Source organism: Cynara cardunculus, unplaced genomic scaffold (genome assembly GCF_001531365.2).
Source record: "Cynara cardunculus var. scolymus isolate 2C unplaced genomic scaffold, CcrdV1 Un_Scaffold_4429, whole genome shotgun sequence".
Taxonomy (NCBI): Eukaryota; Viridiplantae; Streptophyta; class Magnoliopsida; order Asterales; family Asteraceae; genus Cynara; species Cynara cardunculus.
The window spans coordinates 22,027-36,470 of NW_020201897.1; the positions used below are offsets into that span (position 1 = coordinate 22,027).

Here is a 14,444-nt window from a genome sequence, read left to right on the forward strand (position 1 = left end):
TACCACTTGTTGGTCCCAGCCAGATCTACAAGAGTTTATAGGTAATCAGTTTGTAGGGGGGATGAATACAAATACTGAAACTTTCACTTTTAATAATTATATATTGATAAAGAAGATCAATACAAATTTTACAGATTGTTTGAAGAAGAGATAAGGTAAAGAACCTATCTAAACAATCCAAGATACACACAATTACAAATAGCAATGAGAAAAGATTTGTTAAAAGAAATAAAGATAAGATTAAAAGTGCTCTTCACTTGTTCAAGTGGACGTTTCTCTTAGACAAAGAGTATTGAGAGAAGTAACTTCTTGGGTAAGTTCTTAGTGAGGAAGATGATAACTGAGAGGGGAACTACTCAGCTATTTATACCCATTGCATTAAAATGCAATTCAGAAGATACAAAGCACGTGTCAATCTTTTGGAGGAAAGTTTGTCCTTTGTTCAGATATGGAAGGTTTTTGGCCATATGTGAACAATCCTCTTTCATAAAGTAGGTAAACAAGTTAGAGTCAACGGAGTGGCTCCATACTGTACTATACTTTAGAAAGGTATAGGCTTGTCCTTTGTGTGTGGGAGGATAAGACAAAAACAATCTTGCTTGACAAGTTCTATTTGATCGCTGAAAACTGGGATGACGCTGAAAGGTCTCATCAGTGTTTGTTGAATCTTGCACAGACTTCACACATTTGTAGACGAGCTTGTAATCACTAAATACCGCTTCAGATCACGAACTTGCTGGTCTCTAATCTTCAACTTCTGTCTTCGACAATGTTGAAGGATATGTGGTGTGAGTTTTGTCTTCTTTAAGTATAACAGTCTCAGAACGATTTAGAATACACGTTCAGCGATCACTGAATAAACTAAGTAAAGATCGCTAAAACTGAATGACATAAATAATATACTTTTATTATAGATAAAGGATCATCATCAAATCAATGAGAGAGGGGATCAACATAATTGATTGTTTTTTGTTGTACTTAAAATTTTTATTTGTCTGCTACTATGTAATCCCATAACCCAATATCACCAAAAAAAAAACTGATTGTCATGAGAATTACGAAAGTAGCATCTCATGGTTTCCTTGGGAGATCCTACAATATTCATTTATCATATTTGGGTTTTCTTGTTGTGATTTGACGTCGTACGTACACATCACGACCTCAAATCTTCATAAAGATGGTATTAGATTCTTTCTAATCCATATCTCATATGGTATCTAGTGCATAACCCCAAAAGAAAGTTGGAAGATCAATTTGACTCATTATAGATCATACCGTGTCTAACAGTATATGATTCCTCCTTTTGAACATACCATTCCACTATGGTGTTCCGCATGGAGTGAGTTGTGATATAATTCCACAATTTCTAACATGCTCAATAATCAATGGTCTAAGTATTCATCACTTAGATCTGATTGAAATATCTTAGTAACTTATACAAGTTGGTTACTTCAGGTTGAAATTCTTTGACAGTTCACATTTGCGATAAGTACATTAGCTCGGAGTAACTGGCTCTATACCACTATCCACATTTTTTGTAGGTCCACTTTGATTCAAGTCATCACTCACCTCCACAGTTTCAATAGGAGTTTTATGATTATGGAGAGTTATCTTAACCACCCGACTTGGTTGCACTTGTATGTTCAAGACCGAATGTATTATATGAGTTACACACTCATACTCAACGGGCTTTGAAACCTCTGGAACTGTAACCTCCACCATAGGCACTAGTTGTGCCTTAAAGAAATGTGATTCCTCATAAGTAACATGCCATGAGATGACAATCTTCTTTGTCACTTGGACCCAAATTCTATACCATCTAACCCTACAGATAATCCATCAAAATTCCATGACTTGCATGTAGATTTAGTCTCTCTTTTCGTGCCTTATACGCGAACACGGTAAAACGAATTACTCTGAAGTTATCCAAACTAATTGGCATGTTATCATTCCGTACCTCTTCAAGAATCTTCCAATTAGTATTTTAACACGGGGTTCTGTTTATGATGTGAGTAGATGTGGCCAAAGCTTCGGACTAGAAATCCTTTGATAGACCCATATTCAATCTCATGCATGTCTTCTCCAACAACGTTTTCTTATTCTCTTCACAACACCATCAGATTATAGATCTGCATGTGCAATGAAATGATGTTGAGTACTTCACGATGAACAATAATTAAGGAACTTTGTATATCTATATTCAGTAGATCTAACCTTAACCTTTCATCCTATTTGGTTCTCCACTAGAGCCAACCAAATATTGAATTTTTCAAAAGATTCAAACTTTTGCTTCATGATGCACGCCCAAACCTTTCTCGGGTAATCATCAATAACATAAATGAAGTAATGACCACCATCAAGAGATGAGATGGAAGTCATCCCTCACACATCCGTGTGCACATAATCATGTGTACTCATTTGGGCGTATGCTTGTAAGTGCCAAAGGATATTGTCTTGCATACAATTAGAACAAGATTCACAGTCATTAAGTTTTGTACATGTGATCATCTTCCACTCGTGGAGAATCTCCAAGTTCTTTGAAGTAAGACCGAAATGTAGATGATACAAATGAGTCAGATCCAACTTCTTTGAGCTTTCCTCTCTTATACAAGCATTCCTATTCACTATATGCCTCGTGATATTGTACAAATTATTTATCATCAACTTCCCCTTCACGATCAGAATATTACCTCTAGAGATCCTCAATTCATCACCAACAGATGTGGCATTGCAACCATTCCCCATAAAATATTCCCGACCGAAAGAAAAGACCTTAACATTGAGGGAAGGTATCTCACGCCAACAATTGTAAAGATAAACCCATCTTGCATCTTCATCTTCACAGTATTATGTGATGTATCTTCGATAACTACCTCCGGGATCATATCTTCACCCATACCAAATTCAAGTGTAGTCAATTCCCAATCTCTCAGTTAATTTCATCATAATAAATTTTGGGTTAAACGCATACATAACGGTATGCACTCCATTCCTCTTCAAAAGATCACCTTCATCTTTCATTGTCATTTGCCAAAATCCCCTACCTTATTCCAATTGTCAATGGGAAGATTCCAATTGTCAATGGGAAGGCTGACACCCCAATTATCCTTGGGAACCTTGTACATATCCCTAAGATGATGTACTAGCTTTATCTAGAGGTGGAACTATCTCACACATTTTGTTAATCACTTGGTATCACCAAACTTCCACCAAGTAGAAACCAAACAAAAGCAATACCAATCAACCATATGAACTGATAATAATTGTTGGACGATGATTACTTATCTTTAACAAAGCACCAAGATCCTAAACAAACAAGTGCATAAAACCTAACAACAATGCAAAACAAATAGATTTCAAAGTGTGCCTAACAAATAACGAGCAATAAGACCATGTAACAAATATATACTAGCAAAAGCAATAACAACATGATTATTTAACATAGTTCCACTATCGTGACATATGTACATCCACAAAAGGGAAAGATGGTAGTTCATATACTCAATACAGAAAGAAGGTACTTCTTATCGATACTTCAAATCCTTTACATTTGACAAAATGTAAACCCAAGAACTCTCCCTATATATTCTCTCTCTTTTGTATTTGACTGCAAATCTGCCCAGTAACAAGTGACAAAACTTAACACTTAGGTGGCGTTTGTTTTTTAAGAGGTTCTGAAGTCTGAAGTCTGATTTCACTTCTGAATTTTAAGAGGTGGTACTGAAGTCTGAAATCTGAATCAGTCAAACTATTTGTTTTTACGTCTGAAGTCTGAAATCTGAATCAGTCAGACTGTTTGTTTTTACGTCTGAAGTCTAAAATCTGAATCAATAAGACTGTTGTTTTTATAAACTGACAAACGTCTGAAATCTGAATCAATTCATTTCAATTAAATTTAACTGAAATATTCAATCATTTAAACCTGTAAACTATCATCTATTTTTAACACGTTTAAAAAATTGTTTGAATGATACAACCATGTTTTATTAAATTCAGTTCCACATATATGTATAGTCAAAGAACACAAATCAATCTTTATCCCTCCTCTCAAGGTTTTTCTTTTCACAGTAAAGGTGTTTGCAGTTGTACCCAAACTATATCTATAATCCTATGTACACAAATCAGGAAGGAGATCGAGAATATGTGGATCGATCTGGGTCGTGATTGATTTGGAGATCGAATGCCTTGCGAGATAGATTTGGAGAACTAAATCTGGAGGTGAGGATGGAGGGGAGAGTCTGGAGGGAGCGATTAAGAGGATTTAAGTGATTATGTTATCACTTTTTTTTCAGAGCAAATTAAGAGCTTTTCAGCTCTTATTTATATAAAAAAACAAACAGTCTGAAAATAAAAATGTCTGACCGGTTCAGACTTAAGAGGCATTAAGTGGTTTTTTTCAAAAAACAAACAAGCCCTTAAAGATGTTGCCGGGCACAAACACGTGTTATGTAATTGGCTGCTACTCACTTATGTTGTACAACAATCCTTGTGCCTCGCGATGGTCAGATCACATTCAAAAAACTCACAATTGCAGGAACGGTACCAAAGCTCCTCGATCAAATGCGATCCGGTAGTTGCGATCTAGCCACCTGCCAAGATCGCATAGCCCTAGGTTGCATGCGCCTAGGTAATCTTTAAATCACATAATAACGGCATATTTATACAACAAAAAAAGCTAAATGAAACACCATAAACCGGAGGAACTTGATGTATTAAAATCATTCTATCCATCAATTGTTTAGGAAAATATATACAACATAGAGAAGGAAGTGCTAACTTGCTTATTACTTGCTGCAAGATTCTTTTTATACATTACAACCACGTGTTTACATTACATTTCAGTGGTATGCACATAGAAGCGTAGGTAAAACAAACCAAGGGATATAACTCTTGTTCTATTTGAAGAAATATTATTCACAAAGTTGATAAGCTTACAATAAACTTCATGCTCTTGAGTCTTGATCTATCGAGGTTTTGAAGAGGCATAAACAACCCTCGAATCGCATACTACCTGTAATTCATTAACACCACATTATATCCGATTTCCAAAAACACTTGATCCCTTGTAAGGTTAGGAGGATCATAGACACCTTACTGTGGAAAAAGCCTCACCAACGATATACAAAAGTCAAAGAAAGGGTAGACAAGAAAAGTAACCGAACTTACAGTTTCCAATAAATCCCGAGCCAATCCAGAATGCCAGAAATGATCACCCAAAACATTATCTCCGCAAATATGACATAAAGTAGAATTCCCACTCTTCTTGAATGCCAAACTCCGAAGAAAATGTGTTTCTGAATCCAATATATCTGCATCCATTCAAATACCTAATTAGAATTCTTTTGAAGGCACCAAATCTGGTGGGAATATTAAAGTTATCTTACAGTTTCAATCCAGACATTAATTAGAATCTTGATGTTTATTGGTAGACACATTCATGTGAGGCAGCCAAATAAGAACCAAGGAGCAATGGTTTTCGTAAATGAAAAAGAAAAATCAAATATACAAGAAGAAACTGACGGAATGTAAGAGAAAAAGTTCAGGCTCAGTGATCTTTGATTATGTCTTTGGTGTTGGTTGTTTTTTTTCTTTGGCCTATACTTTCTTTCTTATTTTGATCACAAAGACAGGTACATGGGACTATTTTTTTCAGCTAGTTGTATAGATATACTTGATTTAGGCAATGTTTGGCAACCATAAGCTAGCTTATTTCTTGAGCTTATTGAAAAAGCCCTGTTAGTAAGTGGTAATCCATAAGCTAGCTTATAAACTAGTTTTGTGAAAACTACTTTAGATAGCTTTTCATTGAGCTTCTGCGGGGTTTTATTCACTTTGTTCCCAATTCCACCCCTTATACAGAATTGAGTAATTTTTCGACACGTCCTTTTAACTCATTTTACATCATCATCTTAGCTCATAACCTAGTATTTATTTTACCAAATGTGACTGTTAATCAACTAGCTTATAAGACAACAGGTAGCTTTTCACCTAATAGGTAACTGATCAGCTAGTTTGCTAAACATAGCCTTTATTCAAAAAGATGATGCAAAACTTACCAGTGTATTATGGGGGTTATCATAGTACCAGCCATTAACAAATCCTGCAAAGATGCCTTCAGCGGCCATAACATAAACAAGCATTGCATTCTTTCCAATCCATTCCAATGGCAGAAACAGGTATCTCAAAGTCCATATATCAACCTGGAAGTGAAGTCCCTTGCTTTAGAATCTTAGACCGACAAATGGAATACCATATTGAAAAACAATCATACAGTCAACTATACCCATTCTCTTTATTAATGTCATCGTTTGACCTTAAATGTCAAACTGCTATTTTCAATATTTTTAATCGTTAGAAATTCTTTTCCATTTGATCACCAATTTCTTTTCATTTATAGTGCTTATTGTACACTTTGACGTAGCTATATCAATTTTTCAACAAAAGTTGGGTATATGCATAACCATCTTGAAGCGAAGAGCAACTCATTTGGCATTCCAAGTCAAATTATGAACCACAAAACGTAAATATATCTCTTTAGACACTTAAATGTCAAAAGTGACTTCTTTTGGGGACAAAAGCAAACCAAACAAGACCAGTCTATGTCTAGGGGGTTGGGATGGATGTAGAACTGATCTCTACCCCAAGAAGTAGGATATGAATTGCACAATTTTTATCACTAACCATAATGTAGAAGAATGAGAAGACCAATGCTGCTGCTCCTGACGTTACACAAACATAGCTGAATGTGTACAACTGTTTATTTAGAGGAATTGCTGCATAAAGAAAGAAATGTCAAGTGAGACTTGAGAAAGCCAAAGGCGAATATAAACCACATCATGTATCTAGTTCATTGTCTGGATGAAGACCATCTGTGAAATGAAGAACGATTCCCAAAACAACGAGGCCAAGACCCATCATAATCCAATGCCTCAGCCTAGATGAGTGGCCCTGAAATCGGGAATCATAGAACAATTAAAAAACCAATGTCAAGAAAGTAATTCTCCTTTTTTCCCAGAAAAGAGGTGGCTATTCCTTTGAGATAAAACCCACAAAACATCAATAGACTATGTTTGGCAAGCTAGTTATTGACTTGTAAGCTAGTCATCACATGATTGGTAAAAACTAGCTTATAAACTAATCATATTTGGTAAAAACTACTGGATAAGCTAGATAACAATGCAACTTCACCTAACAAGATATGGTTTTTGGTCGTTTATGTAAATATAAGGGGCATAATTGGGGGGAAAAAGTGAAAAAAGAAGTCATTGGAGCTTATTGAAACGATATTTGGAGTAGCTTTACAAAAATCTAGCTTATGGCTTACCAACCGGAACATTTTCAATAAGCTCAAAGAAAAACCAACTAGCTTATGGTTCCCAAACATGGCCTAAAACCAAAATCGTAAACTTAGCACCAACACATTTCATCAAAAAAATTAGCAAGTGTTCCAAACATTAATTATTTCTCAACATCAAAAATTGCAAAGAACAAAGATCAATATTAAATCCAAAGTTGGTCTTCTACCTTGAAAGTCAAACCATGCCTTCTTTTTGGTTACACCGATGAATACACAAAGTTTTTCTTGGGCAAGATAGAAAAAAAGAACCAACCTTCATATGTATGAGTACATGCCCAAGGTGCACTCCGATAGTTGTAGAGAGGATAGCAGAAATAGAGCTGTTACAGTACAATAATTCATGTATGTATTGGTGATAACATAAGAAAATAAGACAACAAGATGGGGAGAGTTGAGGCCACTTTCTCGCATGACGTCCACTATCAAATGTGATTTCTCTATCTAGAGATACACAAGTTCTTATAATGAAATAGGTTCTTTAAAGCCAATTGATCGAATTTTGTTATTGATTTACTAAATGATAATCAATCTGAAACTTTCTCCAAGTAATTTTCCAAAAGAATCATGATCCAATCTATTAAATGTAGAACTTGACTTCAAACCTACAATTGAGCAAGGGGGTAACTTATTTTCTTTTTAATTCTTTTAAAAAATTTCACAATTGCTGATACAACCCTACCCTCCACAACCAAAACAGACCTTAAAACTCCTTCAGGTTCAAAAGGTGCCGAGCAATAAGATGGAGCATCCTTCTTGAAAGGACCCTCATAAGGGGATCTCTTGGTGCAAGCCTGCAATTATGTGAAACAAATTGCTTGAAAATGCAACGTATTTTGGTCAGATTCCTATTCTGCGTAACGTAGTATCAAAACCTTCGTTTGGTTATCTTAGATGTGCTTCTCAACCAGTTAGGTATCATGTTTACATCTGAGAATGCATGAAATGAGAAGTACTATAGTCCAATTCCTATTTTGTGAACATATTCCTGTTCAAATGTTTGAGATGTCATATTTGATGTACCAAAAATGACGGTTTTGAAAGTACGTTACATAAAAGAGGAATTGTCATGCAATTCGACCAACTATAAACAAGTAAAGTAAAGAACATATGAGCATGAAGAGATAATCAGAAAACAAAATGATGTTGGCCATCCATTCACCTTAGATCTCTTCCAAGCAGGATGCGGATACATGTGATTAATACCAAGCACTTGTCTGTCAATATAACCAACTGCATTACATGGAGGATCAAGTTTTCCTCTGACATCACAAGCTACCTGAGATTCATATATAGACAACACATGCAAATAAGTCCACATAAAGGTAGGAACGAAAATTTTAAAGGAACTAAAATTCTCTCCAGCATAAATACTTCAGAGAATGATCCTGAATATGTACAAAGTTTCTTACTAAAATCCGACTTTTTTGATCTACTGTGAGCCGCAAAAATCATAGAGAAACAGTCATAGATAAGACAAATATCCATTGAAGTATTTCCTTCATTTTTTAAGGTGCAGTTTGTTTATTGAGGCTAAATTAACTAAGTTTCAACTTCAATAACTATTCATTGTCTGAGAATTTCTGAATAATTCATAGGTTTGAATCTAAAATTTGGTTTACCTAATGAAATAAGAAAATACAAACTGATACATACTTGATCAGTATTGATTCTTTTGAATCAAAACTCCTCAATTTCCATTATAACAAAAAATTAGAGTACGTGCAAACCCCATAAGGGAAATTGTTACACATATACCACATTGGGTATTTTATCTATATTGCCTATAAATAGAGGGAATTTTTGGAAGACGGGGCCAGCCCAAAAGGCATTTTGGAAAAAATAAAAGCAAGATGGTCCTGTTTTGAATGAAATTATTGCACCTGACCTCAAAAGTCAATTTTTGTCATCGTGCAATATCCACAAAGTAACATATGGGTCAGTAATATATACAGTTAAAATCTTTCCGTAATCAGCACTGTCGGTATTGTGGACTGTGAACTGCCAGTTGGGGACATAAGTTCCATAAATAACTGCCAAATAAACTATGATAACACAAGCTCCTAGGATCCTGCAAATTTTACATTCAAACAATGTGGTCATCCTACAAATTAAATGAGAATTATAAGAAAGATAGAGCAGAAAATTTTTCAGAGGAGAGGGATAACACAATTACCAGTGCCAAATGTACAACTTGTATATAGAGAGACATCCAGGTGGTAGTTCCTCAGCATGTGTCCGTTGAGTTGCAATTTCCAACAATCCAACAACGAAATATGCAAGAGCAATTCTCTAGAATAAAAAAATTTGCTAAATCAACCTAGTTAAAAACCAAACGAACCCGATATATCCCACACACAGAAGGGTTATTAATCATTGTCATATGTCTTAGAAAGATTGTAAGGATAATTACCTGGAGAATACCACACCACCTAATATTTTTCATGTCAACACCATATGATAGTTTGTCAGGAGCATGTGAGAAACCACCTATGACAATACATGAATACTGAAAAGAGTAACAAAACTTCACATGTTTAATGGAAAGTAAATAATTTGACAATAAGAATAAAAAAGACTCCATATAAGATTAAATTTTTTAGGAAAAAACATCTTTCTCTTTTTTATTTTACATTTTTTATGGCTGGAATCAGGCTTGGAGATAAATAAATAAAAATCATTGTTTAGCATTAGAAAGGAACAACGAACTTGAATCTAGTACTATAGGCCAAAATTGTCTATTACCAACTTTGCCTGCTCCTTGTTAGATGGCAGACAATATCCAGTGAACTTGGACCGACCATATTTTCACTTTCTCCTGAATCAATGGTCTATGGAGCAGAACGAAAGAAACAAGAGAATTATTTATGTGATGAGTGAGAAGCTAAAATGGAAGGATTCTTGTGCTAGAAGAAGCTAAAGAACGCATTCAAGCCATAAACTCAGAAGAAATTACATGTCTCCATCATAGGAATCCTCTTGGCAGATGCTTCACTTAACACATTAGCAATAGCAAAACTGTTCCACACTGAATTCTTACCTTTCCAGTAATATTTCTTGGTATGTCTCCAATTTCCACATTAATCATACCTTTTCTTTGGAAGTATATATTGTATACAGAAAAAACTCACACACTCCTCAACTTTGGTGAGGCTTGAACCTCTGACCTCCAAGGAGATTGGTATCTATTGGTAAACCAGGCACCGTTGGGCCAATGCCCTTTGGTTTGATCAAACTTTTCTACGATGGCCCCTTTAGAGTGCCATGATGAATCAATACTTATTTAAGCTTTATCTCTCCTCTTATGAACTCTTCCTACCTATAGAACCACCCAAACACCAGGAGCGCAGTGACCTATTGATTTATGGACACCTGTAACTAACAATTGAAGTGTGCAATCAGCTGCTTGGTGATTCCAAATGGATTTACCGAACTCTTCATGCGTTGCTGGAACAGAAGCAATCAGGATTCATTCCAAGAAAAGGGGGCAACAGAAACTGAAGCATTGGGGGCATCACTGGAACAGAAACAAGTTCATATATTTTGATGGAACAAAGGCATAGTCAAATTGAGTATCACAGCAAGTGGATGTTCATGTGATAGCTGCAACCTTGCTCATTAGCAACAGCAGCAGGGTTAGAGAGATTGATTTATGCTCTTATACCATTTTAGATACCCCCATGGATGTATCTACTATCTACACATTACCACACAACCTATAGGTACATATCACATCTGGATGAGACAAATTTACTGTACCAACACTATATTGATTTTTTAAACTTACGTAAAGCTCCTGGGGGAGGAGAGAGAAATTACAGATAACTGGCATCATCAAGGATAAGACCTTGCAGAATATGTTAGATATGAAATCATGAACTGACCTTGTAATAGAAGACCCCAAAAGATGAGCTTCAGGGTCCTAAGTAGCACCTTTTTAGTGGCAATGCATCTATCTCGTATTCTCTGCAACGTGATGAAAATATATATATATATACGCACATACATATACACACATACATCCATATAGATACATGCATACATACATACATCTATACTACCTTATAAACCAGATTTGTCAAAAGTCTTAAAAACAATTTTTAATGCACAAAGTACTATACATTYATGCACAAAGTCTTAAAAACAATTCATAATGCATTAAGTACTATTACTTTATGCATTTAATCTTAAAATCTCTTAATCTACAAGTAAAATAACATATAGTATAATTTACCAATGCACATTATTACTTTTTCTTTTCATGTTCCCAAGATACTTTTGACACCTTTCACTCATGCTTTCACCCTCTCATACCTATATGTCTTCTCCCCATCACCCATGGTGAGATTCAAAATGATATTCAGCATGAGTCATTCATTCATCTCCCATTCAATTGCTCTAAAACTCTCAGTTTCGCTCTCGATCTCTTGATATTTTGCTCTTGATGTAAATCGAACACATTTGTGGAATCGTTTAAATATGTTGGATTTTAAATATATTGGATTTTAAATTGTCATACAATTTTTTTCATTGATAGACTGTAATTGGAACCATAACTCTTATTTATTCAAATTGTATTAATATGTAAAAATCAAATGTAACTTATATCATCGTTAAATCTTCTCTAATAAAACCAATGAAACTTCAAAATCGTTAAAATTCACGGCTCCCGCCGCATTACGTGGGTACACAACTAGTTGATATATATATATATATATATATATATAAAGTCCCCTTCTTTTACAAACCCAATAATTCATAACAACTTACAAACCAGTTTTCGTGAAACAAGACGTGTGAAAATTTTGTGTTTATACAGTGTTGTTTCATATGTGAAACATTTAGGACTGTTTTTTTCCATACACAAAACGGTACTGAACGTTTCACGTATGAAACAACACAACATATAAGCACTGCATTTTCCTACAATTTGTTTCATATGTGAAACAACACATGAAAACTAGTTTGTAAGTTTGTACAACTTATTAGGCTTGTGAATGATTAAGCGTCTATATATAGTATATATACACGTGTGTAGTAAAAACTTGCTATATGCTAATCTTTTTTAGCAAAAAAGAGTCATCAGCAAACCTTCAGAGCAAGTGCAATGGACATGCCCACAATGAACAAAAAGAATGGCATTACAAAATCAGCAAGGTTGCAGCCATTCCAAGGTGCATGTGCAATCATAGGCCATTCTCCTCCAGCATCATCTACCAAAATCATCAACTACAATGTTTTTATAATGCTGACCCCAATTTAATTGAAATACTTTATAGAGCAGCTAGCAAGTAAAACAACTAATAAAAATAGTCAGGCATCAATGAAGTAAAGTTAGATGAAATCTGTTTATAAATTAATAGGCCACAGGAGGTAGACTATACAGTATCGTGATATGGGTTGATCAGACAATTCATATTGCTTGCATTGTAGTTGAAAAACATGTTTCAACAATAAAAAGGAGTTACTCAATATGCAAACCATATGTTGCTTGCCTTCAACCTTAAACCGCTCACATGTAAAGATTCTTATCCAAGTCACACATACAGACATCCTCGTCCATTTAGAAATGCAGTTTTATAGTCCACATGATGTAGCCCAAGATAATAATGAGCTACTAAGACCAATAATATCCGTTATCACTCTTTTCTGGAATCGTTTGAAAAGGTCTCCTTATAATTCACTCCTTTTTCAGTTTATCATTTTGCGACCAAATATCTCTTGGATGTTTTCTTTCAAGTCTAGCTTTCTCTTATAGACTCACTTGCAATCTGGAAGTTTCTAAACATCATTGATTTTCGTCATTCATGACTCCAAACTATCGAGTTGATTTGTGTCATTCACTTTGATTTTCGTCATTCGTCAAGTGATCGCTCATTGATCATGAAACTAGCATCGACCACATTAGGTGGTGTTAATGTTACCTCTCCATAAACTCGGGAATTGGCACTACATTATTAGGTCAATCTCATCATTAGGATCATCAAATATTAGTGGTTTATGGCAAATGCCGTAAATGTTGAACTAAATTTATGAATACACCATATACTTATCACCAATTCAATCTTAGTAATCAATATATATCAATCACTTGGTTCAATGCTTGCCAAAAATTTATTATCAGAAGTTAGTATACTTGTTGAAAAAGATGATGCCATAATTAGAACATCTTGAACAATAGGAGGACTTAGAGTAGTGATCTGAAATTTGCCCTGCTCTTTCGATTATGATGGATATTCTTAATGGTGTTCTTAACAAACAAGCTTAGAGCTGAAAAGATGGAAAATTGGAATCAGACTGATTCGCTTGTTTAGGCTATGTTTGACAAACTAGCGTATGTGTTTAGGGTTTAGCAATTACATAACAATCCACATGGGGATAACTATAAGCATACCGCTACAGTAAATCCTCTGAAAATATCTACGGAAGCAACCCGCTTCTTTTTCATCTTCTCTGTGGTGGTGTTGACATGTGGCTCCTCCGATGTAGGAGCTGGTGTATCTGCAATGTCCAGACAGCGGTCTCCGTCGTTGAGTTTGATGTCAGCCATTTTTGTCCGGAGATCAGAAGACTGAAGTCAGTCAGAAACGGTGAAGCTTCACTTCCCGCTCAACCGCCGTCAAGATAATATTCCTTTCATTGCTTGGTTATCATTGTACCTATCGAGGTCTATTTTAATTAAATAAATAAATAATATATATATAGAGCAAGGGGTGGCTAATGGCACCCATTTCATGTCCTAATGTCATCCCTAAGTAGTTTTTTATTAGGGATGAGTATAGGCGGGTACCCATTCTTTTTGGTAAGAATCGAAACCGGAATCGGCGATTCTTGAGATATTAGAACCGGAACCGGAACCGGTTAGAGCGGTTCTTAAATTTTTGGAACCGGAACCGTCGGGAACCAGTTTCGGGTACCCGCTTCCTAAAATATTAAAATTTTGTTATTTAGAAATAAAAAATAAAACATTGTCAAAACACTAAATAAATAAGCAAGAATACAAATTATACAGAATAATGGTTACAAATATTGTTTAACGATTACGAACCTTAATAGACTAATATAAAATGTTCAAAGTTTAACGATTACA

General features: G+C 35.1%; 1 protein-coding gene across 2 annotated transcripts; it reads right to left on the bottom strand.

Annotated features, from left to right (window-relative positions):
* Positions 1–4,758: 4,758 nt before the first annotated feature.
* LOC112504044 (heparan-alpha-glucosaminide N-acetyltransferase) lies at positions 4,759–14,014 on the bottom strand. Of its 2 annotated transcripts, none has more exons than XM_025108013.1 (14): positions 13,749–14,014; positions 12,446–12,583; positions 11,239–11,320; positions 9,768–9,844; positions 9,531–9,646; positions 9,308–9,425; positions 8,517–8,633; positions 8,057–8,148; positions 7,611–7,677; positions 6,867–6,948; positions 6,682–6,773; positions 6,057–6,200; positions 5,167–5,309; positions 4,759–5,011 (listed from the first exon to the last, which is right to left on the bottom strand). In XM_025108013.1, exons 1-14 carry the CDS (start codon positions 13,902–13,904, stop codon positions 5,008–5,010), a joined length of 1,428 nt encoding a protein of 475 aa, XP_024963781.1. In that variant the 5' UTR covers positions 13,905–14,014; the 3' UTR covers positions 4,759–5,007. The 2 variants fall into 2 exon arrangements, with proteins under 2 accessions (XP_024963781.1, XP_024963782.1); XM_025108014.1 differs by having other exon boundaries at positions 4,808–5,011; positions 12,446–12,567.
* Between the last annotated feature and the right edge of the window lie 430 nt (positions 14,015–14,444).